General features: G+C 51.2%; 1 protein-coding gene across 9 annotated transcripts in view; it reads left to right on the top strand.

Annotated features, from left to right (window-relative positions):
- Positions 1-27,252, top strand: part of PAQR5 (progestin and adipoQ receptor family member 5) — a 73,069-nt gene that overhangs the window by 36,441 nt on the left and 9,376 nt on the right. For 8 of the 9 annotated variants that reach the window (XR_015252752.1, XM_086711079.1, XM_086711083.1 and 5 more), the window contains 3 exons: positions 16,050-16,177; positions 18,124-18,329; positions 22,733-22,859. Coding sequence is in view for 8 of the 9 variants with exons in the window: in XM_086711079.1 (XP_086567205.1) it covers positions 16,050-16,177; positions 18,124-18,329; positions 22,733-22,859 (461 nt within the window). In the remaining variant the exon portion in view is untranslated. Of the gene's footprint in view, positions 1-15,555; positions 15,744-16,049; positions 16,178-18,123; positions 18,330-22,732; positions 22,860-27,252 lie in introns of those variants that run through there. The other variant, XM_086711082.1, reaches the window with a different exon arrangement.

The following is a 27,252-nucleotide window of genomic DNA, read 5'->3' on the forward strand; positions in this document are numbered from 1 at the left end:
GGTTGGGTTCAGAGTATGTGCCCAGGAAAGACATGAAGGAGAAGTGAAAGTCTCAGTGGGCGCTTTGGGGAGCGATGTGGGATTCGGAAGTATGGGGACAAGAAACCCCCCGAGGGCTGAAGATGAACGCGCCTTCTCTGTCCAGTTCTTCATAGACAGTGGAGGTGACAGTATCCTTTTTTTTTTTCTCAATGTTTTTGTTTATTTTTGAGACAGAGAGAGACAGAGCATGAGCAGGGGAGGGGCAGAGAGAGAGGGAGACACAGAACCCGAAGCGGGCTCCAGGCTCCGAGCTGTCAGCACAGAGCCCGAGGCGGGGCTCGAACTCACGGACCATGAGATCGTGACCTGAGCCCAAATCAAGAGTCAGATGCTTAACCGACTGAGCCACCCAGGTTCCCCTGGAAGGTCAGTTTATTTGAGGATTTGCTGGGAGTAGGGAGCAAGCAGTTTTTGCTTATTAAGACAGATGCAACCAGATTGAGAAAAATGCGTGACGTGCATGAATATTTAACACAGACCTGGTACAAACGCCGAGCTTACTTTCGGGGGGCTCCGTGGGTTCTGATGCTCAGTCTGCGGAGTGACCTTGGACAAGATGTTTCATTTCCCTCAGTTTCTGCACCTGTAAAGCAGGGTGATGAGAGTATCTGCTTCCTGGGGTCACGGGGAGGATTAGAGGATCCCAGCACATGGTGAACTGTCAGTAATGTTGCTGCCATCACCTGTTTCATACGGAGGCCCCGGATAGCCTCTCCCTTTGTATATCAATGAGCTGTGTGGCCTGGGCGACTTCCCTACTCTCTCTGAGCCTCACCCATCAGAGGGGGCCAGAGCACCACCTCCCGGCATCGTCAGGGTTATAATTCCGGCACATTCCTGGCCGAGAGATCGCTCACAGGAAAGGACAACTTGTCCCTTTCCTCAGAAGGTGGGATTTGGGTATGTGACTCAGAATTTCTAGCCTCCTTTGTGCCTAAAAACAGGTCTGAGTACTTTAGGGAGTTGTTAATGATTGCAGGGATCCTTATATATTGTTCTTGACTTTAATTAAAAGGAATGCTTTTGGGGCACCTGGGTGGCTCAGTCAGTTAAGTGTCCAGCTCTTGATCTCAGCTCAGGTCTTTTTTTTTTTTTTTTAATTATTTTTTTAATGTTTATTTACTTTTGAGACAGAGAGACAGAGCATGAACGGGGGAGGGGCAGAGAGAGAGGGAGACACAGAATCTGAAACAGGCTCCAGGCTCCGGGCTGTCAGCACAGAGCCCGACGCGGGGCTCGAACTCACGGACCGTGAGATCGTGACCTGAGCCAAAGTCGGACGCTTAACCGACTGAGCCACCCAGGCACCCCCCCTTTTTTTTTTAATAACAGCTCTGTTGAAAAATAATTCACATGCCTCTCAAGTCCTCCTTTAAAAGTAGTTCCGTGGGTTATAGTACGGCGGCACACAAGACGTATGTTGCACAAAACTATCACCACGGTCAATTTTAGAACATTGTCATTACCTAGAAAGGAACTGTGCCAATTAGCAGTCGTTTCCCACTTGCCATGGCAACCACCGATCTCCGTGGATTTGCCTGATCTTGGTATTTCATATAAATGGGACCACACAACAGGTGGCCTTTGGCAAATGGCTTCTTTCCTTTGGCACAATGCCTCCAAGGTTCGTCGATGCTGTACCCTGTAGGGCTTCCTTTGTTTTTATGGCTGAGTGATATTCCCTTGTGTGGATGTGCCCGTTTGTTTATTCATTCATTAGGTGGTGGACACTTGAGTTTCTGTTTTTGCCCGTTGTGAATCATGCTACTGGGGACATTTGTGGACAGGTTTCTGTGTGGACATGTTTCCGGTTCTCTTAGGCACCCCCTCAGGAGTGGGATGTTGGATCACGTGGTGACTCTGTGCTTAACTATTTTTTTTTTTTATTGTAGTACAATATAGTTAACCTAAAGTTCACCGTCTTAACCAATTTTAGGTGCAGGGTTCAGCGGTGTTAAATATATGCAAATTGTTATGCAACTGTCCCTGCCGTGTATTTTCCATAATTCTTTTTATCTGGTAAAACGGAAACTCTATACCCATTAAACAATAACTCCCCACTTGCCCTGTCCCCCCAGCTTCTGAAAACCATCGTTCTACTTCCTGGCTTTATGATTTCGACTCTTCCAGTGCCTTATAGAAATGGAATCATATGGTGTTTGTTTTTTTTTTTTTGTGACTGCTTTATTCATTTCACTCGGCGTGGTGTCCTCAAGGTTCATCCCTGTTGTATATGTCAGAATTTCCTTCATTTTTTTTTTTAAATTTTTTTTTTAACGTTTATTTATTTTTGAGACAGAGAGAGACAGAGCATGAACGGGGGAGGGTCAGAGAGAGAGGGAGACACAGAATCGGAAGCAGGCTCCAGGCTCCGAGCTGTCAGCACAGAGCCCGACGCGGGGCTTGAACTCACGGACCGTGAGATCATGACCTGAGCCGAAGTCGGACGCTCAACCGACTGAGCCACCCAGGCGCCCCTGTGAATTTCCTTCATTTTTAAGGCCGGATCATATTCCATTGTATCGACACACCACATTTTGCTTATTCATTCTTCCATCAGTGGATACTGGATGACTTCTGTGTTGTAGCTGTTGTGAGAAATGCTGCTATGAACCGAGGTGTGGAAACATCCCTTTGAGATCTTGCTTTCAATTTTTGGGGGTATACACCCAGAAGTGGAACATGCCATTTCTGCAAAACAAACAAACAGGCAGCTGGGATTTATTTTAGGGATTGCATTGAATCTATGCATTAATTTGGGGAGCATTACCATCTTAACAATAGTAAGTCTTTCAATCCATGAACATGGGATGTCTTTGCATTATATTTAGGTTTTTAATTTCTTTCGGTGATATTTTGTAGTTTTCAGTGTACAGGTCTCACACCATTAAAAGTATTTATTAGGGGCACCTGGGTGGCTCAGTCAGTTACACGTCCAACTCTTGGTTTCGGCTCAGGTCATGATCTCACGGTTCATGGGTTCGAGCCCCACGTTGAGCCCTGTGCTGGCAGCACTGAGGCTGCTTGGGATTTTGCCTCCCCCTCTTTCTATCCCTCCCCCCCCGCTTGCACAAGCTCCCTCCCTCTCTCTCAAAAATAAATAAACATTAAAAAAATCATAAAAACAAAACCAGAATTCGTTAACTTTATTCCAAAGCATTTTATCGTTTTTGATATTGTTGCACATGGAATTATTCCCTTAAATTCTCTTTCAGATTGTTCATTGCTAGTATATAAAAATAAAACTGAGTTTGGTATGTCGATAGATCCTTCAGCCTCGCTGAACTCATGTATTAGTTCTAACAGTCTTTTAGTGGATCCTTTCAGATTCCCTGTATGTAAGATTATATCATCTGCAAATATAGTTTTGCATCTTCCTTTCCTGTTTAGATGCCTTTTTTTTCTTTTCCTTGTCCAGTTGACCTAGCTAGAACCTCCACTATGATTGACATTGCATAGAAGTGATGAGAACAAACGTCCTTATCTTGCTCCCGATTGTAAGGGGAAAGTATTTCATTTCCTACCACGAGGTACGTTAGCTGTGAGTTTCTCATAGGTGGCCTTTGCTGGGTGGAAGAAGGTTTATCCCTATTTTGTTGAGTGTCTTCTTATCACGAAAGGATATTGGATCTCATGAAATGCCTTTTCTGTGTTTTTTGACACAGTTGTGGTTTTGTTTCTTTTTTTTCTCCTCTGAATGAATCTGGTCAGTTTGTCTCTTTTCTTTCTGGTTTTCAATAATTGAGAATATTAAATTCTACCTGAAAAAAAGGTGGATCGGTGGCTCAGCGGAGCCGCTCTGTTATGTATTTTATATCTCTAATGTCCGTTATTTTTTTACGATTTTCTTTCTGTTTTGGGTTCCTTTTGTTGTGCCTGTTCTAACTTTTTAAGTGAATCACTCTGCCTTCTAATGTAAACAACTGAGTACGTATTATTTCCTTTAAGTATTGCTTTAACTGCAGCCCACCTGGGCTGCTTGAATTCCTTTCCTCTTTTTTTTTTAAGATTTTTTTTAATGTTTATTTATTTTTTCTTTAATTTTTTTTTCCAACGTTTCTTATTTATTTTTGGGACAGAGAGAGACAGAGCATGAACGGGGGAGGGGCAGAGAGAGAGGGAGACACAGAATCGGAAACAGGCTCCAGGCTCCGAGCCATCAGCCCAGAGCCTGACGCGGGGCTCGAACTCACGGACCGCGAGATCGTGACCTGGCTGAAGTCAGACACTTAACCGACTGCACCACCCAATGTTTATTTATTTTTGAGAGAGAGCAAGCAAGGGTAGGGTCAGAGAAAGGGGGACAGAAAGTCCAAAGCAGGCTCTGTCTGCACTGACAGGCTGACAGCCCCCGATGTGGGGCTCGAACTCACGAACCGTGAGATCACAACCTGAGCTGAAGTCGAACACTCAACCGACTGAGCCGCTCAGGTGCCCCTGTTTGAATTCATTTCTAATTTCTGTTTTGATTTCTTATGTAATGTGTAATTGCTTAGAAGTCTATGTGTATTTTTTTTTTTAATTCCCCAAAGTTGGGAGTTTTTGTTATCGATTTAATTTTTTTTTTTTTTTTTAACGTTTATTCATTTTTTTGGGACAGAGAGAGACAGAGCATGAACGGGGGAGGGGCAGAGAGAGAGGGAGACACAGAATCCGAAACAGGCTCCAGGCTCCGAGCCATCAGCCCAGAGCCCGACGCGGGGCTCGAACTCACGGACCGCGAGATCGTGACCTGGCTGAAGTCGGACGCTCAACCGACTGCGCCACCCAGGCGCCCCGTTATCGATTTAATTTAATTGATTGTGGCCTGAGAATGTCCTCTGTATCATTCCCATTTTTGAAATTTGTTCAGAATAGCATTATGGCCTGGCACATGATCAATTTTCATAAATCTTCTAAATGTACTTGAAAATAATGCATAATCTTCAGTTGTTGGGGGCAGTATTGCATATATGTCCTGTAATATCCAATATTTTTATATTATTACTAATTTTGTTCTGCTTGATCTAGTCATAGTTGAGATATGTTAAAATCTTCCACCGTGGTGGCAGATTTGTGAATTACTCCTGTGGACAAGTCGTTTTTTTTTTTTTTTTAAGTAGGGTTCACACCCAGTGTGGAGCCCAAGGCGGGACTCGAACTCATGACCCTGAGATGAAGACCTGAGCCGAAATCAAGAGTTGGACGCTTAACTAGCTGACCACCTACGCATCCCCAGTCAATGTTTGCTTTATAGATTTTGAGCCTATGTTTTTTAGGTACATCCAAATTTATATAATATCTTCCTAGTGAAGTAAATTTCTTATTATTTTGTAGTGATTCTCTTTCTGTCTAGTTCTGTTTTCTGTCTTAGAATCTCTCATAGTCAAATAACGACCCAGCTTTGTTGTTTTTGTTATTTGTCTGGTTTCTTTCTTTCCTTCCTTTGACTTTTAATCCCTCTCTGCCCTTATATTTTAACTGTATCTTGTGTAAATGGCACATGGTTGGATTTTACCAAGTTTGATAATATTTGTCATTTCACTGGATAGTTTAGTCTGTTTATATTTATAAGGATCATTGATGTATTTCCATCCATTTTGATCATCTTATGTGGTTTCTAGTTATTGTCTCTGTTTCCTTTCTTGCTTTCTTTGCATTGAGTTTTACATCCTTATTTCTTCCTTTTAACATTTGATTTTCTCCTCCACTTGTTTCACAGTGAATACCTAGAAATATGCTCTATATTGATTCATTTAATGGCTACTATAGCTATGGTAATATGAAACGTTGTGCCAGGCAGGAAGGGCCAGGCCTCAGTTGATCACACAGAATGTTCTGGAATGGGGTTGGTCCTTCAGACTTGTCCCAAATGAGAAAAGGAGGCTAGGATTTCGTATCATCATCAGTGGATGTGTGCTGCCTCTGGGCAGGGAGTATAACATGGTCACTGGGGTGGCCTTTGGCCAATAGCAGTTCCCATAGAGGGACAAGTGGCTCAGCTCTGAAGGAGGGACGGGTTCCCTCCTAAGTGCATCATAGTATCTACCACCAGAAGGCACTCTGGGCAGATGTAACATTAACCAGAGATAGTCACATGGCCCCGACCTAACTGCCAAAAAGGCTGAGAAAGGTCAGAAAACACATGGAATATTTGGCCAGCTGTCTCTGCCATACCTAACTTCTTGGATCTCAGGACCGGCAACATCAAAAACATTCTAGAAGCTTCTCAGTTTGTCTTCATAGATCACAACAAAACCGTTGTATTTTTCTCCTTTGGAGAAACATACCGTGTCTCTTATTTGGTTTTAAAAAAAATTTAATGTTTATTCACTTTTTGAGAGAGAGAGAGAAAGAGAGAGAGAGAGGGAGGGAGAGGGTGGGGGAGGGGCAGGGAGAGAAGGAGACACAGAATCTGAAGCAGGTTCCGGGCTCTGAGCTGTCAGCTGTCAGAGCCCGATGCGGGGCTTGAACTTGGGACAGCACGATCATGACCTGAGCTGAAGTTGGACACTTAACTAACTGAGCCACTCAGGCGCCCCAGTTTTTCATAGTTTCTACCCCTCAATCTCTCTGAACTGCTTTCTTGGAATCTGTTTTCAGTTGACTAATTTTCTCTTCGGCTAGATCTAGTCTGCTATTTATCCCTTCAATGACTTTTTACTTCAATGTCTCTAGTGTTGTTTGCTTGTGCATGCTTGCATTGAAGCAGAAATTCCCCAGAGAGGATTTGCATTTGCTTTTGTTACTTATGGGAGGGAGCCACAAACCTTCCACTTCTATTTATTTGTAACCGCTTTAATTTCTCCACTTGAGATTCCTTGGACCATAGATGTAAGTGTGGATTTGGATCAGAAGCCTGTATGCATGCAATCTAGCTGGTGGCTCTAAATTCTGGGGAGAGATTGTTTCAGGGAGACAGCTTCCTTATTATTTTTTTCTGCCTGGTGGGGTTTATTTCACATTCCCTTGCCTTTAGAGTCCTAGCCTTCCTGGCAAGTCTGCCTTTGATGGGCTTTAGGGTCCATCTCTTATTTGCAGGGTCTGGCAGCAGAAACTCTGATGCTGAAGGCAGCTTACCGCACGGGGCTCCTGGGGGCTTTGTGATGCTCTTTCTTTTGTGCCATTTTGCTGATACGCTTATCCGGCTTTTGATGCAGACTTCATCCAGCACTTTAACTGTTCTAGTCAGAAGCATCTTTCGTGACATCTAACTGACCATCATTCGTCCCAAACCAGAGGGTCTCCAACCATTCTTCCAGGTGCTTTCTCCGTTACTCTGGGCCCAGTGACCTCTTGCTTCTGAAAACTTTGATAACACTTAGCATTTCCACCAACTATAGCAATCGCTAGTTTCACTAGGGTGGATGCAGCGAAGTGTGATGGGCTTTGCGAGCGAACAAACTAGCGGTTGCCTCTTGGTTCTGCTATGAATTATGGCCTTGGAAACTCCTCTTGTTGTACTTCAGTTTCCTCCTCTGTGAAATGGGGTTGACAGTCTGTATCTTACAGTCTCCTTATGATGATCCAATAAAACAGGGTCTGCTCCTAACGTGCGCTGGGTCTGAATCAGGAGAACCATAGCGACCACAGACTGTATGTCTGAATGTAAAAGTTACATATGGAGCTGGCAAACAGTTAGGCGGAATGGTTCTGTTCTCTCTGGACAAATATCCCGTCATAATCCCAAAAGAGTATATGTAAAGCTCTAATTTTTATACAGCGAAAGCAAAATATCAAAGACAACTAAACTTAATTATTGTTGTACATATCTGGATGTTACGTTGATGCATTAGTGATGTTTGGATGAGTAATAAAATAAAAACATGTACAATTTGGTAATACAAGTCGGTTAAGCGTCTGACTTTGGCTCAGATCATGATTTTGCGGTTCATAAGTTCGAACCCCTCATCAGGCTCTGTGCTGACAGCTCAGAGCCTGGAGCCTGCTGCGGATTCTGTGTCTCCCTCTCTCTCTGCCCCTCCCGACCTCACGCTCTGTCTCTCTCTCTCTCAAAAATAAATAAACATTAAAAAAAGTTTAAAAACCATATGCAATTTATAAATTAGTACGTTTAGTCCATCAGATTTCTTTTTTGCCTTTATTTCGGCAAAATTATGGGTTATCTTGCTATAATCAACATTATCATATAATTAGTGCTCTATTAACAATGATTCCAAATTACACCATTGTTCTTGAGTCACTGAGTCTTTGTTTTTTTTTTTTTTTTTTTTCTTTTCAATTAATTTCATGTGGGAGAAAATTCTGGTGAGTTTCTGCTCAGTTCTGCTCAAGTATAGTAACTGGAATTATCAAAAAATGTTCTTGGGGTGCCTGGGTGGCTCAGTCAGTTAAATGTCAGACTCTTGATCTCAGCTCAGGTCGTGATCTCAGGGTCATGGGTTTAAGTCCTGCGTTGGGCTCTGCACTGGGTATGAAGCCTACTTAAAAAAAAAAAAAAAGAAAAATATATATGTACATATATATATTGCATATATATGCATATGTATGCATTCTTAAAGCCTTATTTAGAATCAGAAGTGAACTATAAATTCTACACATCAAGTTCAAGCATAATGAAATTGCATATAATAATTAAAGTTAAGAAGAAAAATTATTAAATATTTAAATTTAATATACACTACCATTTTTATATGGCTCTCTTTACTCTCTTTTAAAACAATATATAGACCCATACAGCACTTAAATTTGATTTTTTTTCAAGAAAAAAGTTATCATAAAGAAAACTTCAAATAGCAATATTTTGCTTAGTCAAAATTATACTGTATAATGTTCAGAAAAGTAATCTGCATGGAAGTTAATTTCCTGCTTATTTGTATGCGAATCTTCTCTTTCATGGTCCACGGACGGTTTGTTTCTTTTTTTGAGTTTTGTTGTGTTTAAATGTCATTTTTGTTACATATTTCACATGTGGCTCCTTTGGCTTAGAAAAATCCTATACGTATCTATGATAAATATGTACTTTGAATCCCGTTAGAAGTGAAATAGCCAAACCTTGATTTTCTTTTTTAATTTTTTTAACATTTATTCATTTTTGAAAGGCAGAGAGAGAGCGCAAACGGGGGAGGGCCAGAGAGAGAGGAAGACACAGAAACAGAAGCAGGCTCCAGGCTCCGAGCTGTCAGCACAGAGCCCGACGCGGGGCTCGAACCCACAAACTGCGAGATCACGACCTGAGCCGAAGTCGGCCACTTAACCGACTGAGCCACCAAGGCGCCCCGATTTTTTTTGTCTTTTTAAGTAGGCCTCACACCCAGTGTAGAGCCCAACGTGGGCCTTGAACTCACCACCCTGAGATCAAGACCGGAGTTGAGATCAAGAGTCGGACGCTTAACCGACTGAGCCACCCAGGCGCCCCAAACCCCAATATTTTTGTAGGCTTTTGCTAACAACATCCCGTAATGAATACCTGTGAAGAGCTCAGACTCGCATTAATGTCATTTCGTCCCAAAGATGGGGCTTGCTCTGTATTTGAGGACCCTCTGTTTCATTGATTTCTTTCCATCACCTTGCATCTTGCCTAGATTAAATCGAAGAATTTAATGGCATTTATTTGGCATTCTCATTGTGTGAATCAGAGTAGTTTATGGTCACCTTTGATGAGTGTTTCCGCGAGATGTCCCATGCTGGAGAAGATTCAGAGAACGCCACTCATCGTCTTTGAACTGTTCCAAAGGAAGTCCTCAGTCCCCCTAGGAAGAAACTGAGACCGTGGGTTGCCATTTATTTCCAGCGCTAGGATTGCTTTTGGAGTTTTGGTCAAATTCTGACCTTACGTTCGTTTCCTCTTGTTGCCACAACATAGTACCACAGATTGGGTGGCTTTCAAAACGAGGATGAATTTATTGTCTTACAGTTGTGGAGGTTAGAAGTCTGACATGGGTCTCACTGGGCTAAACTCATGGTGTTGGTAGAGTCTGTTTTCTTGGCTGGTCCAGCTTCTGGAGACCACGTGTGTCCTTGGCTCCTGGCCCCTTCCTGCACCTCCAGAGCAGGCAGGTAGCATCTCTGACCATTCTTCCATGGCCACATCTCCCTTTCTTCTGCCGCCGCCTCCTCCTTCCTTCCTTTGAGGACCCTGTGATCACACGGGGCTCACCTGGGTAATCCAGACAATCTCCCTATTTTAAGGCTAGCTGATTTGCAACTTTAATCCCATCTGTGACCTTAATTTCCCTTTTGCCGCGTTGCCTTACGTAGTCACAGGTTCTGGGATTAGGGTGTGGACATCGTTGGTGGGGAGGGGGGCGCATTATTCTGCCTGCCGTAGACTTTCCAGTCATGTTACCACACCAAGCCCATGGCAGGTTTTTCAGTCAGTGCCTAAAATTGAAAATTGTTGGGGCGCCTGGGTGGCGCAGTCGGTTAAGCGTCCGACTTCAGCCAGGTCACGATCTCGCGGTCCGTGGGTTCGAGCCCCGCGTCGGGCTCTGGGCTGATGGCTCGGAGCCTGGAGCCTGTTTCCGATTCTGTGTCTCCCTCTCTCTCTGCCCCTCCCCCGTTCATGCTCTGTCTCTCTCTGTCCCAAAAATAAATAAACGTCGAAAAAAATAAATAAATAAATACATTAAAAAAAATTTAAAAAAAAAATAAAAAAAATAAAAAAATAAAATTGAAAATTGTTTTCCTAGTTCTTAAATCAAAGACTGACTTTTTACAACAAATGTGAAACCAGTGGAATGTTCCATTGCCTCAGCTTCCTTGCTTCTTCCGTAGGTCAGTGCTGTGTATGGTGCTGGCCATTCAAGGGGACCTTTCACCCCGGTACGCCCAACCTGCATCCAGCGATATTTATCTTTTTAAGACATCGTATGTGTCCTTTTTCACGTTCCTGTCCGTTAAATCACTAATATCCTTGGGAGCCTCTGTCCTAGATGGTGATAGGTAATTTGTTGACTTTTTATACATCTTTTGTGTTCAGCCAAAAGAAATTTAGCTTCATTTTTTTTTTTTATATAATGTTTATTTATTTTGAGAGAGAGAGAGAAAGAGAGAGAGGGAGGGGGGCAGAGAGAGAGAGAGAATCCCAAGCAGGCTCCACGCTGTCAGCACAGAGCCCAACACGGGGCTTGATCCCATGACCATGAGATCATGACCTGAGCCAAAATCAAGAGTCGGATGCTTAACCAACTGAGCCACCCAGGCGCCCCGGCTTCATTGTCTATGAATATTGTGGTGCATCTGCAAAAAGCATCCTTCGACTGGACTGAACAGTGGACACTTCTGCTTTTAAAAACGCGACCCCGGTGTCCTAAATTACATTCACCTGTAATTGTAATCGCTTAATGCCAACAACGGTTGGCTGTCACTTCAATGTATTTGTGGTTCTCGTAATTGCATGTGACTTGTGTATAAGCGGTTTTATGGCATTTTAATTGAGATCCTAAGTGCTGTCTCTTGCCAGGACTCAGCACGGCCCGTCCTGCACGAGCCAGTGGCTTAGCGTCCAGCTCGGTCCTGCAGGCGCTCACTAAATGGCAGGTTATAACCGATGCATCAGTTAGTGGCCTTCCCTTTTCCTTCTCCATAATCTCCGTGCCTTCCGCCCACAAACACCTCACTGAACTCCTCACTGGTCTCTCTGTCCTGCTCTGGCTTTTAATGCCCATGTCTTCAGGCGCATCTTGTCCCCCTTTTGCAATGAGCTGGATTCTGGGCAGGGAGGTGACCGTCGGATGCGGAGGCGGGGGACGGGCTGTGACCAGGGGCAGCGTCACCGGCGGCATGCCCTGGGACCTTGCGAGAAGTGCACATTCTCCCCCAGTCCCACCGAATTCGCCGTAAGAACCCCAGGCGATCTGCCGACACCCGCACAAGAGCGTTTGACGGGCACCGACTTAGGGACACTGTCACCCGGTGTCCCTGCCGGTCTTGGCCAGCTCGGGCTGCCATGGCAAAGTGCCGCAGACTGGCTGGACAAACAGAAGTTCACAGTTCTGGGGGCTGGAAGTCCAAGGTCAAGGTGCTGGTGTGGCTGGTTCTCTTAGGGCCTCTCTCCTTGGCTTGCAGATGCTCCTTCACGTGGTGGTTCTTCTGCACACGCCCCTACCGTCTCCCCTTCTTCTGAGGGACGCCAGTCAGATTGGACCAGGACCACCCTAATAGCCTCATTTGAATCATCCCTGTCTCCGGGGGCGACTGGGTGGCTCAGTCGGTTGAGTGTCCGACTCTTGGTTTTGGCTCAGGCCATGATCTCACGGTCTCGTGGGTTCGAGCCCCGCGTCGCGCTCCGTGCTGACAGCTCGGAGCCTGGAGCCTGCTGCGGATTCTGTGTCTCCCTCTCTCTCTGCCCCTCCCCTGCTCACGCTCAGTCTCTCTCTCAAAATAAAAAAATCCTGTCTCCAAATACGGTCACATTTGAGTTACTGGGGGGTTAGGGCCTCCACATGTGAGTTTTATGGGGGACACGATTCAGCCTATAACCCCGAAGAAGAAGAAACAGGCTCAGAGAAGCACCTGACAGTCCAAATCACAACACAGGCCTAAAGATGAGTGCTTCGTCTCCTACAAGAGCCCTTCTGAGCAGCAGCAATGAAAGGGTAAGAGGCCAAGGAAGTGAAGTCTGAGGTCTGCATGCAGCTTTCAGATTTGCTCCCCCTACTCCTGGGAGCTTGGGAAAATGTCTTAAGCTCCCCGGGCCTTAGTTTCCTTCTCTGTGAAATGGGGACAATGAAAGGCTCTCCCTCCCAAGGTCATGAGGACTCCCTGAGATTTGGACGGGAAATGTAGATTGCCACACCGACAGCACCTGACCCTCTTGGCCGGCTGTCAGAATCCACCCTTATTCACCGCTAGCCGGAATGTTCGATTATTTTCCCCAGGTGATTTGCAGTTTAATAGCGAGAAAAACCAAGGGTTTAAAAGCGTCACAGTGGAATTTCGGGTTCAACTGGCAGGTGCACAGGGTCTTTCCGGGAAGCCAAGCCTTGGCAGGCACTAAGAGGAAAACCTGCTGATTTGTCCTTCCACCCCGGGTACCTGGGGGCTCTCACTTCTAAATAATAGGCTGCACACACAATTTGATTTCATTTCACATGAAATTGCCTAGCCTACAACTAGGGATGCGGGGTGGATTCCTACAAATCAATCCTGCTGTGCAAATTAGCCGGCACCTGCTAACCCAGGGCTGTTTGGAAATGAGACCCAGCTCTGGAGCACTAAGGCAATGATTGCAATTTGCCTTGTGGGGTTAGACTGGGTGTGAATACAAAATTGTTTTCAAATGTCCCATTGGTTGTTTAGATTTATGTAGCGTGTCCTCTTTTAAGATCTACTCTGTGCAGAGCACTTTGCTAAGGCCAGGGCGGGAAGATGGAGAGAATGCCGCTCCTTTCTAATGTTCAGAGGGCCTCGGGGCAAGAGTGCGTCTAGCATTTTGGCCTAATAAACTGAGGTTCAAGTTGAGGAGGGTAGGGGCAGGTCAGAACATCGCTGTTCTAGGGCTGAGGGACTCCCTTTCTTTTATCCAGTCTTTATTCTTCTTTTTTTTTTTTTTTTTTTTTTTGGAGGGGCTGCTTTAAATCCTGCCCCTATAGGGGCGCCTGGGTGGCTCAGTGGATTAAGCATCTGACTTCAGTTCAGGTCATGGTCCCACAGTTCGTGGGTTCGGGCCCCGCGTCGGGCTCTGTGCTGACAGCTCGGAGCCTGGAGCCCGCTTCGGATTCTGTGTCTCCCTCTCTCTCTGCCCCTCCCCTGCTCATGCTCTGTCTCTGTCTCTCTCTCAAGAATAAGCATTTAAAACAATTAAAAAAATAATAAATCCTGCCCCTAGAGCATGGTTAGTGAGCTTCCCATCCCTATCTGGGGTCAGGATAGCAGGTCAGAGGAGATTCTTTAAATATGGGCCCAATCCTGGCGTTGGTGGTAAAGTACCCGCGCCAGGTCTGGGGCAAGATTCCTAAGCGTGGTCCGGTTGTCCACAGTGTGAATTTCCCAGCCCGTCTGTTTCCCTCTGGCTTTGGACTATGTCAGCATCTTCTGATCCAAAGAGAGAACAGTAGTCATGTCCCGAATCATCCAGAACAAGATGTAGGTGATCTCCCCCTCCCCTCCTGTCTGTCCACTGCCCACCTGTGGGCCCTGTGTCCAGACTGTCCTCCAACCCCGCCCTGTGTGCCACCACCCCGCCCCCACATGCCCAGCGCTCTGCGAGCCCCTTGTCATGAGATCTCCTCCTGCACAGATCTGCTAAACTCATTCATGTGAAGCAGTGAATCATCAATAACAATGGCTCCTTTCTGGAAATTTTACATTTTCATAAGAGGCCAATGCCTTAAAAAAAAAAAAAAAAAACTTGAAAAAAAATTTTTTTATGTTTTATGTTATATTTGAGAGGACGAGACAGAGCAGGAGCAGGGGAGGGGCAGAGAGAGAGGGAGACAACAGAATCCGAAGCAGGCTCCAGGATCCGAGCTGTCCGCACGGAGCCCGACACGGGGCTCGAACTCACGAACTTTGAGATCATGACCTGAGCCAAAGTCAGATACTTAACCGACTGAGCCACCCAGGCGTCCTCCAAAAAAAATTTTTTTTAAGGGAAGACTGTAATGTGAGACGGACAATAGACCCCCAGTTTCCACTGCAGGGCTGTCGTATGCCCACCGGGCACGGCCACCCTCCTCTCACGGGTACAGAGCTGAAGTCCATGGGCCCACCTGCCTCCTTGTCAGCAGCCCTGGGGGTGGGGGGTGGGTAGCTGCGAGCCAGGATTTCTGCCGCCCGGGACTGATGCCTGTCCACTGCAAACCGGGGACGTCAGCAGAATTGAACGGTGAATCAGAAACCGGAACAAATCGCTTTAATCAGCTAAGACCCAAACCTAATTCAAATAGTATTTTTCCACTGGACCATGAACCAACTTCACGGGTCCCCCTCCCCCTGGTTGACCAGTTTAACCCAGAACTGAACTAGGAAGGGAATGCACTCCCTGTTTTATAGGTGAGGACCCTGAAGCCCTGAGAGTCGTGGCTGGCTCAAGGTCATGGGGCCCAGGTTTGACCCCTGACTTTCTCCACTTGACTCAGAACCTCAAGATATAGTACATGTTACCTATTTTGTACTTAAAAAAAAATTTTTTTTTTTAGTGTTCATTTTTGAGGGGGAGTGAGAGAGTGAGCGAGCACGAGCGGGGGAGGGGCAGAGAGAGAGGGAGACACAGAATCCGAAGCAGGCTCCAGGCTCTGAGCTGTCAGCACAGAGCCCGACGCGGGGCTCGAACTCACGGACCGCGAGATCATGACCTGAGCTGAAGTCGGACGCTCAACCGACTGAGCCACCCAGGTGCCCCGTACAATTACCCTTTTTAATGGCTCTAATGGAGCTCTCCGGGCGGGTTGACACCCATATGTGAGCTGACCAGCCCAACTCTCTCCCCTGGGGTTGGTGACCAAGAGACTTGCCAGGTGGGCCACATGGGGGAGGGGGATTGCGCAGGCCCAGCTGTGGCAGCCTCCGCTCTGCCCGCATCCCAGGCTAATGCCATCACCGTCTTCATCATCAAAAGGCCTTTATGAAGCGCCTTGGTGAATATATCCTGGCACTGAGCGGGGATCTTCTGCAGAGATCTTCCCACCAGCCCCTGACATCCAGGGCATGTCGGCTTGGGCAGACAGCATATACGTCCTCCAACCGGGAAGGCACCCAAAGACCGGGCTGTAGGCCCCAGGCAGAGGGGGCAAAACCAGCCAATATTGATGACAAGAGTAAGTGCGCCTGGGAATGCAGAGACGGGCTGGGCTCCCAAAGGGAGTCCGGGTCTTAACTTCTCTCCTCCAGCTGCTGCGGGCTTCTGGAAATCTGGAAGGATTTTCGAACTTACGGGAAGGAGGAGAGGAGCAGGGAGAGGGAAGCAGCTTGACGGCTCAAGGACTTGGGGTCGAGGGGTCCAGGCTTCAGGGTTCAAGCACGCAGCCCGAGAGGACACTAGGTGCTACCAAAGCTGCTCCTCCTGAGACTTCTCGCCGCCCTCTCACCTCACCTCGGTGCCCCTCTCTCTCCGCCCCCTGCAGGTGTTCCATGAGCAGGGCATCCTCTTTGGCTACCGGCATCCGCAGAGTTCCGCCACGGCCTGCGTCCTCAGCCTTTTCCAAATGACCAATGAGACCCTCAACATCTGGACTCACTTGCTGCCCTTCTGGTACCTTCCAGCCCCCTTGACCGGCCGTCTCATTCGGGAGCCCCGGGGACTGGGGCTTCGTTAAAGCCCAGGGTGGGTTGGGAAGGCTGAGATTCCATGCTGGGATGTTGGGGGACGCCCCCATGGCGCATGGGCGTGGAGCTGGGAGTTGCTGGGGCCTATATCTGGGCGAGCTTTAGCACACGGACTCTGGTAGGATTCGGGGGGCTCCTGGTGGCTCCCCAGTCTTCCCCTGCTCCAGCGCCTGGTTAAAATGTCACGAGCTCCAGGGTCGCCCGGGTGGCTCAGTCGGTTGAGCGGCCGACTTCGGCTCAGAGGGTCATGATCTCGAGGTTCGTGAGTTCGAGCCCCGCATCAGGCTCTGTGCTGACAGCTCGGAGCCTGGAGCCTGCTTCGGATTCTGTGTCTCCCTCTCTCTCTGCCCCTCCCTTGCTCACCCTCTGTCTCTCAAAAAATAAATAAACATTTAAAACATTTAAAAAAATACCTTAAATGCTAATAAATTAGAATTTGCAGATGGGGATGGCGGTGGTCTCTTCCCCCTGGAGGTGCTGGGTCACCTGCTTCTTGTGGGTCCTCTCAGAGCACCCCCCCCCCCCCAGTGATGTGAGCACCCCCAGTCCCCAGGCTTTCCCTGCTGCTGCTCTGCCCTGGCTTTCTTCCCTCCAATCCCCATCTGGCCACAAACCTCTCAGGCTGCGTGGAGGGACCACAGGTGATTTCGGCTGTTTTAAAGTTTGTGCCGCCAGGGGCGCTGGCCTGAGCATCCTTGTTTGTGCGTCTTAAGCTCCGGTGCTCAGATCCCTGTGGGGCGACTTCTTGGTGGTCCTAAAGCTGAGCCACTCTGGCTGAGGCCCCCCGCTGCATAAGACATCCTATCCTGCCACTGCCAGGCCCCCGAGAGAGGCGGTCACCACTGAGTGACACGGAGCGGGGAGGGTCTGAGAGACGCCCTGGGCAAGTGGGGCCGGGGAGTCATCTTGAGGTGATAAGACAGGTTTTGAGACCAGCACATGGCTGAAGGCCTGTGTTTGCTGGGACAGGAGAAAGATGGCCAGTGTAGCCAGAAGATGCTTTGTAGTCTCCCTCTGTGGGAGAGCCAGTGGGCACAGGGGCCGGCTTTCTAGAAGGAGTGGTTTGTGGCGGAGGGCAACTCTGCAGGCAGGGCCCCCCTTGCCCGGGTCGCGGGTGAGGCAGACGGGAGGCGGAGCTGTGCCGCGTCTCTGTGTACAGGTGGGGCCCAGAGACCCAGGCTCAGCTGAGCCTCAGCATGGGACCAGGCCACTCAGAATGGGGGCTGCAGTGGCAGTGAGGGAATAGCATGGAGAGGAGGGAGAAAAAGTCCTGGCATCTTCTAGACTTTCAAGCACACCCCCCCCCCCCCCCCCCGCCGCACCCCCGCCACCCCGGGAGGATGCTTCTCTTTGAAGAGCCTTCCTGCAAAGGGACATAGACAAACCACAGGGATGGTGACAAGGCCGACCACTCCTATGGGCAGTGGCTGAGTGTCATGAGGTTATTTAATGTGACGTTCAAAGAGGTGGGGGAGGGTTACGAAGACTGCCTTGGGTATGGGATAGGCTGTTCTCCCGCGGTCCCGTTGAGGGGGAACCAGGGCTGACCCAATGGAGAGATTCCGGGGAGACAGGTGTCACAGCTCAATGAAGGACTCAGACAAGATGCTGTAAGAGAGATTCTGTGGTTACAAGGCCGGGCGAAGACCGGACTAGACGAACCTAAATGCTCTCCTCTTGCCCCTCCTGCCCACTTCCAACCCCAAAAGGATCCCACTCACCCTTCGTCACGCCTGGTGTTTCACCGAGGTGAGAACACACGGGGTTCAGTTGTCCCAGGGCAGTGGAGGGCAACGGAGAGTCCGGGGAGGGGTGGGGGGTGCGAGGGGAGCCCCCCGCCGCAGAGGTCGAGTGGGCCGCGCTGTGTTCCAGGTTCTTCACGTGGAGGTTTGTGACCGCCTTGTACGTGACAGACATCTGGAATGACAGCTACTCCTGGCCTCTGTTTGTGTACATGGGCACCAGCTGCGTGTACCCGCTTGCGTCCAGCTGTGCGCATACCTTCAACTCCATGTCCAAGAACGCCCGGCACATCTGCTACTTCCTGGACTACGGTGCCGTCAACCTCTTCAGCCTGGGTACGTGGGGGCCCGCGCTCTCCTCCCCTGCCCAGGGCCGAGCTCCTCGCCCCTTCCCCTGGGAGCTGGGGCCACCGGAAGGTGTTGCCGGGGCTTGCGGAAGAGTCACGGGGATGCCAGGGCCCCATCCGGGTTCCCGGTGAGTGTCCCATAAGCAGCCGGGCCAAGGGTGTGCTGGCAAATGCTAATGACCGATCGTCTGGGGACAAGGGCCCTGCTCTGTGGTGTTGGCCAACTCGGGCGGCGTAAATGACTCCCATCGCGGCTAACTTGGAGCCAGACGTCCCTGAACGCGGGCGGGGAGAGACACACGGTCGTGCACCGTCAGGCAGTAAGTTCGTCTGTGCAGAGACGGTAGATGCACTAACTGGAAGTCGTTACTTCTGCGGATGTGCTTGTTTAATTGCACGCTTGTGTAGCTGGCCGTGTTTTACCAGTTGGCCTGCAAGATCTGGGCAAGTTTAGCAACCTGCTGTCCTAGGCCAGGGCGCCGCCTCCTCCCGGCTGCCGGGTCCCCACGGCCTCATGGGCCCCTCTTCCGAGAGCTCTCCCAGCCTCTGATGGGGGGGGCCCCGCCGTGTGCCCCAAACCACTCCCCTTTCTCTGGCCCCCATCCCATCACTCCCCCGTTCTCCTTCGGCCTCTCCATGTTCTCACCCTCCTTTGCTGGCTCCCCTCCTCTGCTCTGCCGTCAGCGGGCAAGCTCCCCATCGGTCCTTGGGCCTCTGCTGCTGCGGGGTCCCGCTTTAGGGTGATCTCCCTCGTGCCCACGCCATCCCCCGACACCTCGGGACCGGGCACTCCCAAAGCCATCTCTGGTTTACCGCCCACCTGAGGTCCACGCCGCGTCCGGCCCCGCGCCCGCGACTGTCCTCATCCTTCCCCCCCCCCCCAACACCCCCTGGGCACACCTGCTCCCCTCCTGCAGTGACTTGCCTGGCTAGTGGTCGCACCCCCACCCGGTCTTCCAAGTCCGAATCCGTACGCAGCCCTCGAGTCCCCTCCCTCTCAGGCCCCTGCCCGTGCATCTCCACCGTCCTGTCCACGCCGTTCAGTGAGTCTCTACCCCACGTTCTTCAAATTGCTCCCCGGCGTGGGCTTCACTCAGACCCCCCTGCCTGCCTCTCCCCCTGCACCATGACAACAGCCTCCCCTCCACTTCCTGCTTCTCCCCCACTCCAGCCAGCTTCCTTCCTGGGAGCCTTCTCTAACACCTTCCAATATGGCACCCCGCCCACTTAAGACCTTTCAGGATTCCCAGTGACCCCGGAGGAAGTTCACACTCCTTAGTCTAGAGGCTTCCGGAGCCCTCGATCACCCGCCCCAGACCCATGATAAGAGCAGGCATTTTGGAGAAATCACGACCCAGCAGGCTGCGTGCTGAGCCCCTGACACACATCACGAGGGGGGCAGCACAAGGAGGAGCTTGTGGCCTGGCCGCCCCCGCCCCTTCACCATTGTATGCTCGCGGGCACGTTTCTGAACCTCACTCAGCCTCAGTCCTCTGGGCCACAAAATGGGCATCATATCTCCCCCATAGGGTGGGATGAAGGTGAAACGAGATTGGCCAAGGGGAGCACCCCACACAGTGCCTGGCACTGAGCGAGCATCGGAGGGTAGCCATTACCACGATTATGTGCTCAACCCTGACGTCGGTCCCCGGGGATGGGGGCCATCGCTGTACCCACCCTGTAGGTAAGAATAACGAGGCGCCATGAAGTGAGTTACTCAGGTCGCACAGCTTGCAAATGGCAGAGCCGGGGTTAGAACCCAAGCCCCAGGGGTCAGCCGCGCCCCCTGAACTGTCTCCCTTCCCGTCACTGGCTTTCTGTCTTTGTAAGAGTTCCTGGGCGTCCGGTGCCCCCCACACAGGACCTTACCAGAGAACTTCCTCTTTCCCTCCCTGCAGGGCCTTCAAGGCTCGGCCCCGGCAGCCTCAGCGGCCCCTACCCACGGCCCCCTCCAAGCCCCCGGACCGGGAGCCCCTCCATGTGGCTCTGGGCCCCAGCCTGGTCAGTGACGTCTTCATTGCTGCTCCTTGCTCAGGATGGCTCCCTGAGGACGGGACATTGTTCCTTCGCATTTGGCTTTCCAGCCTGTGGCCCAGTGCCTGATGTGGGAGCGGTTCAGGGAACACGGAAGGGAGGTCTAGTCCGTGGAGAGAGCCTACGGATTCCACCTCGGCCTCCCCGCCCCTTTGTCTGCAGCCGCCCCTCCTGCCCGTGTGGAAACCCTCAGTACCCACCCCCCCGGATGGCATTTGCTCCCACTTCGTCCCTGGTTTCCAGCTGTTCCTCCCTCTAGGTCATCCTGTGCACTTTCACTAGGTTTTGGCCATCTCAATCCCTCGCTCGGAAACCTTCCGTGGCTCCCTATTGCCCCAAAGAGGATGTTTCCTTTCCTTAGCCTGGAATCCAAAGCTGCCTCTACTCCTGCTCCCTGGAAAGCCCTCTAAAGGGGTCTGAGCACCATTTACAATGTGTGTATGCGTGGAGGGGTGCTTGGAGAATTGCACCAAGCAATCCTCGGATGCCAGCTGGGCGTCCTACAGTTCAACTCATTTCTGATACCGTTCCCACAGGTTAAGGGCTCAGTCCCATAAGACTGACCACCCCCTCCCTCCGCCCCCTTCAGACACCTGTCTCAAGCCCAGGTTGTTACCTGTGCCTTTGACAGACTGGCTATAGACCCAAGGCTTCAGTGACCCCGGCTCACAGAACTCAGAGAAACACTTTACGCACTGGATTACCGGTCTGTTATAAAAGACCATAACTCAGGGACGGCTGCATAGAAGAGACGCCCAGGGTAGGGCCTGGGGAGGGGCCTGGAGCTTCTACACTCACCAAGCACGCCCCTCTCCCTGAATCTCCACGTGTTCACCCACCCGGAAGCTCGCCGAACCTCTCCCTTTGGGTTTTTATGGAGACTTCATTAGTTACCGTTGATTTCACCTCCAGCCCCTCTCCCCTCCTGGGCGTCGGGGGTGCGGGCCTGAGGCTTCCAACCCTCTAGCGACAGGGTTGGTCTCCAGAAATCCAGGTCCCATCCTGAAGGGGCTTTCCAAAGTCATCTCATTAACAGAACGAGAGACACCTTTGCGGCGGTCCTCGCTTAGGAAATTCCAGGGGTTTTAGGAGCTCTGTGCCAGGAACAGTGGAGGAGACCAAACATGTATTTCTTATTGGAAGTCATTTCGTTTCCCCCCCGTGGTTGGGGGCAGGGTCTGAGGTCCCCCTGCTCTTGTCCCACCCACGGAGCTTGCATGCACCTTGGCCCCCCGCCGAGCAAGTGCATCTGGTCCAGATGGAGCCCCCGGGTGTATCAGGCGAGGAAGAGTTTGTGCCCCGGGAGTCAGTTCCCAGCTGAAATCCCATCTTGGCTCTTTTCCCCGAGTGGGAACACCCCTTGGCTTTATCAGACTCCCATCTGTTAAATGGGGTCAGAGGCAGAGGTGAACCTGTGTGGCCCAGGCCTGCTTCAGCCTTGAGCCGGGATTTCACCGTTCTCTAGATCTTTGGAATAACAGGTGAGCTTAGCACTGACCCCTGAGGCCCTGGGCTGACAGGTCCAGGACTGTCTTCTCCCCTCCCAGAGGAGACCTGGTAAGGGTGGCTGGAGAGGGCTTCTGGGCCAGGCCCATGGACACACCTGGCCCCTTTGAAAAGGACAGCGATCTCCCCTGTTCTTTCAAGTAAAAGCTGCAGCAGACAGGTCTCTCAAGGGCCCTTGGTAACCCCTCCATCACAGACTCCCAGACCTAAGGCAACAGAACACCAAGCTTAGCCTCTCATACCCGCCCGTGAGCTGGCCAGTCCCCCAGCGCACTGGCACGATATGCCTCGCCTCGGCAAGGGCCCTCCCTCCCTGCCACATCCACCTTCCCACGGGGGCACCCCGCGTCATCGGCAGGTGAGATGTGCACACTCAGAGCAAATCTGAGCACGTGGAGGGGTCCTCGTGGGCCACCGCATGTGGTTAACAGTGGGGGCTTTCACTGAGCTGCCTCAGGCTGAAGCTTGGCTTTGCCGCTTTCTAGCTGGTTGCCCCCCAGGTGGGTTGCTAGACCTTTCTGTGCCTCCGTCTCATCATCTGTACATGAGGATGAATGCAGGATTTATGTCACAGGGTGATGGTAAACCTTCTGCGAGTCAACGTGTGTAAAGCCCCGGGGTGGGGGGGGCAGGCTGGGCTCATAGTAAGTTCTCAGGTTAGGATTGGGGTAGGCAGGGAGGAGAGGGAGGACGTTCTGGGAGGGGCAGTGGCGCAGGCAAGGTATGACGGCAGGACGCTCACGGTCCCTGGGGATAATGAGGGCTCAGCCAGATGCTGGGGTTGGTCTTCCCGAGGAGTCCAGACTGTGCTGCGTCCTGGCTTCCCGCCCAAAGCTGGTTTTTCTTCCCCAGGCTCAGCCATCGCTTACTCTGCCTATTCGATCCCCAACGTGATGGTGAACACCACCTTCCATGACTACTACGTGCCCCTGGCCGTGCTGAACACCATCATCAGCACCGGCCTCTCCTGCTACTCCAGGTACCCGGCCACTGCACCTCAGAGGGCGGGGGAGGCTCAGTGGAAGGGCTCTCGGAAGCCTGGGGGCTCGGGTCCACACGGACGTCCCGCGGCTGGCAGGACCCGCTTCATGGGCACGAAGCCTGGGTGTTCAAGGGGACTCCACACTTGGCTTCATGCTGGCCCTATTGCGAGGCAGGCTGCGTATCCTCCTTGAGCCTCAGTTTGCTCATCTGTAAAATGGGGCCAACCCAACTACTCTCCTTGTGAGATGGAGGTAAGGGTTACAAGCAATGTGGTGGGAACAGCTGGCCCAGAGGCGGTGCCCCATCAGTGGGCCGTCTGCGAACAGTGACTGAGCGGGCCCGTCTCTAGACATATGTGCCAGCTGTCAAGCTGTCAGATGGCACCCAAGTGTCCCCGGCGTCCCTGGAGAAACCCTATGGCTGTGAGCCACACCCAGATCACTGGCTCTGATTCTCTTTAGTTTCTCCCTTTCGCTCAAGAAAGCTCACTGGAGTGTGAATGCAAGAGACACTGTCTTGTGGCTAAAAGCTCTGGTTTATGCAGCCCTTTGTGGAAAGGAATCGCCTCAATTTCCTTTTGCTTAAATTATTTGGGACACCTCTCAGATGGCGGTGTTGGGGTGTTAGCCCTGTCTGGATGCCCCCGGGGTGCTGGGTGGGGGGGGGGGCGGTGAGGGCTCTCGTGGGAGGCTGGCAGGTTGCACCCCATCTTCCGTCCCCCGGTCTCGATTCCGGGGCGCCGGTTGGGGTCTCCCCATTGGACCAGCTCAGAGAATTGTAGCCATCCGCTCGCCCCTCCCCAGGAGGAGAGGGACGGGGGCGGAGGGAGGGGCGCTTCTCTGCGAGGATTGTGGCTACACCTTTCCTTGGGTGACACTGGGGTTTCGTGGGACAGAAGGTAGGCCCGTTTCCCCAAGCTTGACAGGCTGGTTTTCTGTAAAAATGGAAGGATAGATTCTTAAAGAGCACGCAGACCCACTTGCCCCAACCTGCCTTTTGCTTGCCTGTCCTGAGATGGGTGGGAAGCGTGGAGTTGCTTTGAGTCAGAGGGAGTCTCATTTCTAGGCTCTGTCTCAACATTAGGGCTGCTCATCCCATGACAGAAGCCTGGGGGTGGGAGTGGGGGATAAAGTCCCTTCCCTCCTGTAAAGCTGTGAGGAGATCGGGTCTGCCCGTGGGGGTAAGAAACCGAATCCGATGTCACGGGCTTATCCTCGCCTCCTCCCCACTTCCTCGAGGACTCCGTTGCCAGGGACGCAGAAGCCTCTTTCTGGAGCGCAGCCTCTGTGCCAGACTGGCGCTGTGAGGGTTGCATGGGTGACAGAGAGGAGTGGGTGGGTCCCGGCCTCGGGTGAGACAAGGCTTAACACTCACAGAAAAGTAACAAGGGTGCCAGCCACCGCCCACGAGACGTGAAGCATGACCTCGAGGCACGGGGACGGGGATGCACACACACACACACACACACACACACACACACACACCTAGCTCTGGTCCTTGGATGAGTCACAGCCCTGTCTGGTTAGCTCCTGCTGGACTGTGTAGTTAGGATTGGAGGGAGGTGAGCACTGTGGGCCGAGGGTGCAAGGAAGTTTCCATGAGTGTCAAACAAATTGTCCCAGAGTTCATGATCCAGGACTGCTTTCCTAGGAACTCCCAGTGCAAATTCTCGAAACATTTGCTCCCCCACCTCCCCCCCACCCTTTTTCTTAAGCTTTCTGAATCGCCTATAAGCCACCAGGGTAGATTGTTTCCTTCTAACCAGGGGTCCACCCGGGTTGTTTATAATAAATGGGTCTTCTGGATGTGGCATACCTGTTACCTTTGGACAAACTCATTTGGCAGGGCAGGCTGGCTAGAATCTCTCGATGCTTGTGCTTGGAGGCTTCTCCCTTGTCAATGAAATGGATTATCTCTGTTTACTTCTGGGGCACATCTGTCGCTATTCCATCTATCCGTCTATCCATTCATCCATCCAGGCATCCATCCATCCACCTTCCTATCCACCATTCCCCCTACCCAACCACCACCTACCCATCCATCTGCCCACCCATTCACCCATCCAACCATCCATCCATCCATCCATCCACCCATCCATCCATCCACTCACTCAACCATCCATCCGCTACCCATCTACCCCCTACTTGTCCATCCATCCATGCATCTATCCATCCATCCACTCACCCAACCATCCATCCGCTACCCATCTACCTCCTACTTGTCTATCCGTCCATCTATCCTTCCATCCACCCATTCACTCACCCAACCATCCACCACTACCCATCTACCCCCTACTTGTCCATCCATCCATCCATCCACCCATTCCACTCACCCAACCATCCATCCACTACCCATCTACCCCCTACTTGTCCATCCATCCATCCATCCACCCATCCACTCACCCAACCATCCATCCACTACCCATCTACCCCCTACTAGTCCATCCGTCCATGCATCTATCAATCCATCCATCCATTCACCCATTCATCCAGCCAGCCAGCCGGCCAACCAACCAACCACCCAACATTCCTTAAATGCTTGCCCTACTCCAGGCATCATGTTAAGATCTGGGAATACCAGGAGGAGAAAGGCATAATCCTTACGCTCAGAGAGCACCCAGTGCGGTGGTTGAAGCAGACTGCAGACCCCCGCCAAGGCCAGGCGGACTCATCATTTCCTCTAACGGCCAGAGGAAATGGAATTTAGAGTATAGCATTACAGAAGGCAACATGAACAATGAGAATATAAGATGACACCTGCCTGGATACACAGAGTTCTGCAAAATGGTACTGGGACTGAGTATTAGCTGGAGATGGGGGATGGGCCTCTTGGACGGAGTGAACGGCCTGGATAGGGTGAGGGGGCCAGAGAGGATAGTACTGGGAGGCATCAAGGAGTCGCCAGAAGTTGCCTGCACAGCTGGAAGGAGGAGAGTGGCTGGAGAGGGTCTCAGCAGCTGCCAGGATCTGAGGTGCCCCCCGTGTCCTTCTGAGGACTGGCCCTGTGCTCGTGAAGGACAGTGATCTTTGTAGGAGGCCAGTTCCATGGACTCCACTTCGGAGCTGAGGGGCTTCCTGGTGTGGTAGCAGCTGCTGCCGTGGGGATGGGAGGAAGGTGGTGCTGGAAGAGAGAGAAAGGGGCCCACAGACAGGGTGGGATGCCCCATCTGAGGGCCCTTTGGGCTCCCTTCTCACCTGGTCCTCCTTCCTTTCATGTTTTCATTTCCTTCTTGGTCTTCAGTGTCTGAGGAGCAAGAAAGAGGACTTGTGCCCAGGGCGGGGGGTGACTCAGCCCCTATTAACTTCAGGAGAAGCAGGTGGAGAGGAGGGACAGGGTCCCCCGGAGGCCCCGATTTCACAGACTTGCCGTGTGGCCTCTGGCTCCAGTGTCCATACAAGCAAGGGCATCTGAGAGGATGTTTCTGGGTCCTCTCTGGTTCGGATGTTCTACAATGCCGGAGCTTCGGAGTCTTTTCCAAGATTTCTCTCCTTGCCTTCCCCCTCCCCCAAGCCCACCCGACCTTGGCCTCCTGCGCCATCAGTCCACGGCGTGGCCAGGAGTGGCAGAGAACCACCGTCGTCTTCCCTGGGCAGGAAGTAGACCGTGAACCTCGCGAGTAGTTTTTAGTTATTTCCGTGCTTACCGGAGCATCACGGTCTAAGTGGCATTCATTCCATTACAGTGCATGTCTTTAAGGTAAATCTCCACGTAGAGAACCGGGGGCTCCCCTGACTGGGTTTCTGGTCCCTATGATCATGGCCTCTTGTTCAAATGAATATTCCCGAAAACTGCTTTCTTCCTCGGTAGCACTTGAGAAAGGAGATGGGAGAATGCGTGATCTCTATGTGGCTCTTGGAACAAAGTGGGGTGACGGAGACCTCGCTTGCTCATCCTGCTGACCATCCAGAAGCCCAGAAAGGTGTCCTCACTCCCTTAAGGCACGTTGGTCCCACAGAGTTTGCTGTATGTTACAAGTCCCTGTAGGTACTTTTTATCCACGCATCCAAGGCCCCCAGCAGTCGGCTTTTTGGACAGATACTTGCTCAGTGGAATGCCCTATGGGCAGTGCTGTGAGGGAGAGGGGTGACTTTTCATCCTGGACGGAAAGTGAGCTGCACTGGGAGAGCCATCCTGTGGCTTTGGTACTGTGGCAGCCAAGAGGGGCACAGAGAAGGCCCAGGAGAGGGTTTGGAGGTCAGAGCTGGAGGCAGGAGGCTCAGCAGTGAGTGGTTCTCAGACACCTCTGGAGGTCGGAGGGCTCAGCCAGATGACAGTGCTACCGGGGCCGGGGGCCAGCATGCGGAAACGTCCGCATTCCTGTGATGTCACTCCCACAACAGAACAGCTGTAACCACAACGCACACACATACACGCACACGACCTCTGCG

The sequence above is a fragment of the Puma concolor genome, chromosome B3, assembly GCF_028749965.1.
Source record: "Puma concolor isolate L17-30 chromosome B3, mPumCon1.1.hap2, whole genome shotgun sequence".
NCBI lineage: Eukaryota > Metazoa > Chordata > Mammalia > Carnivora > Felidae > Puma > Puma concolor.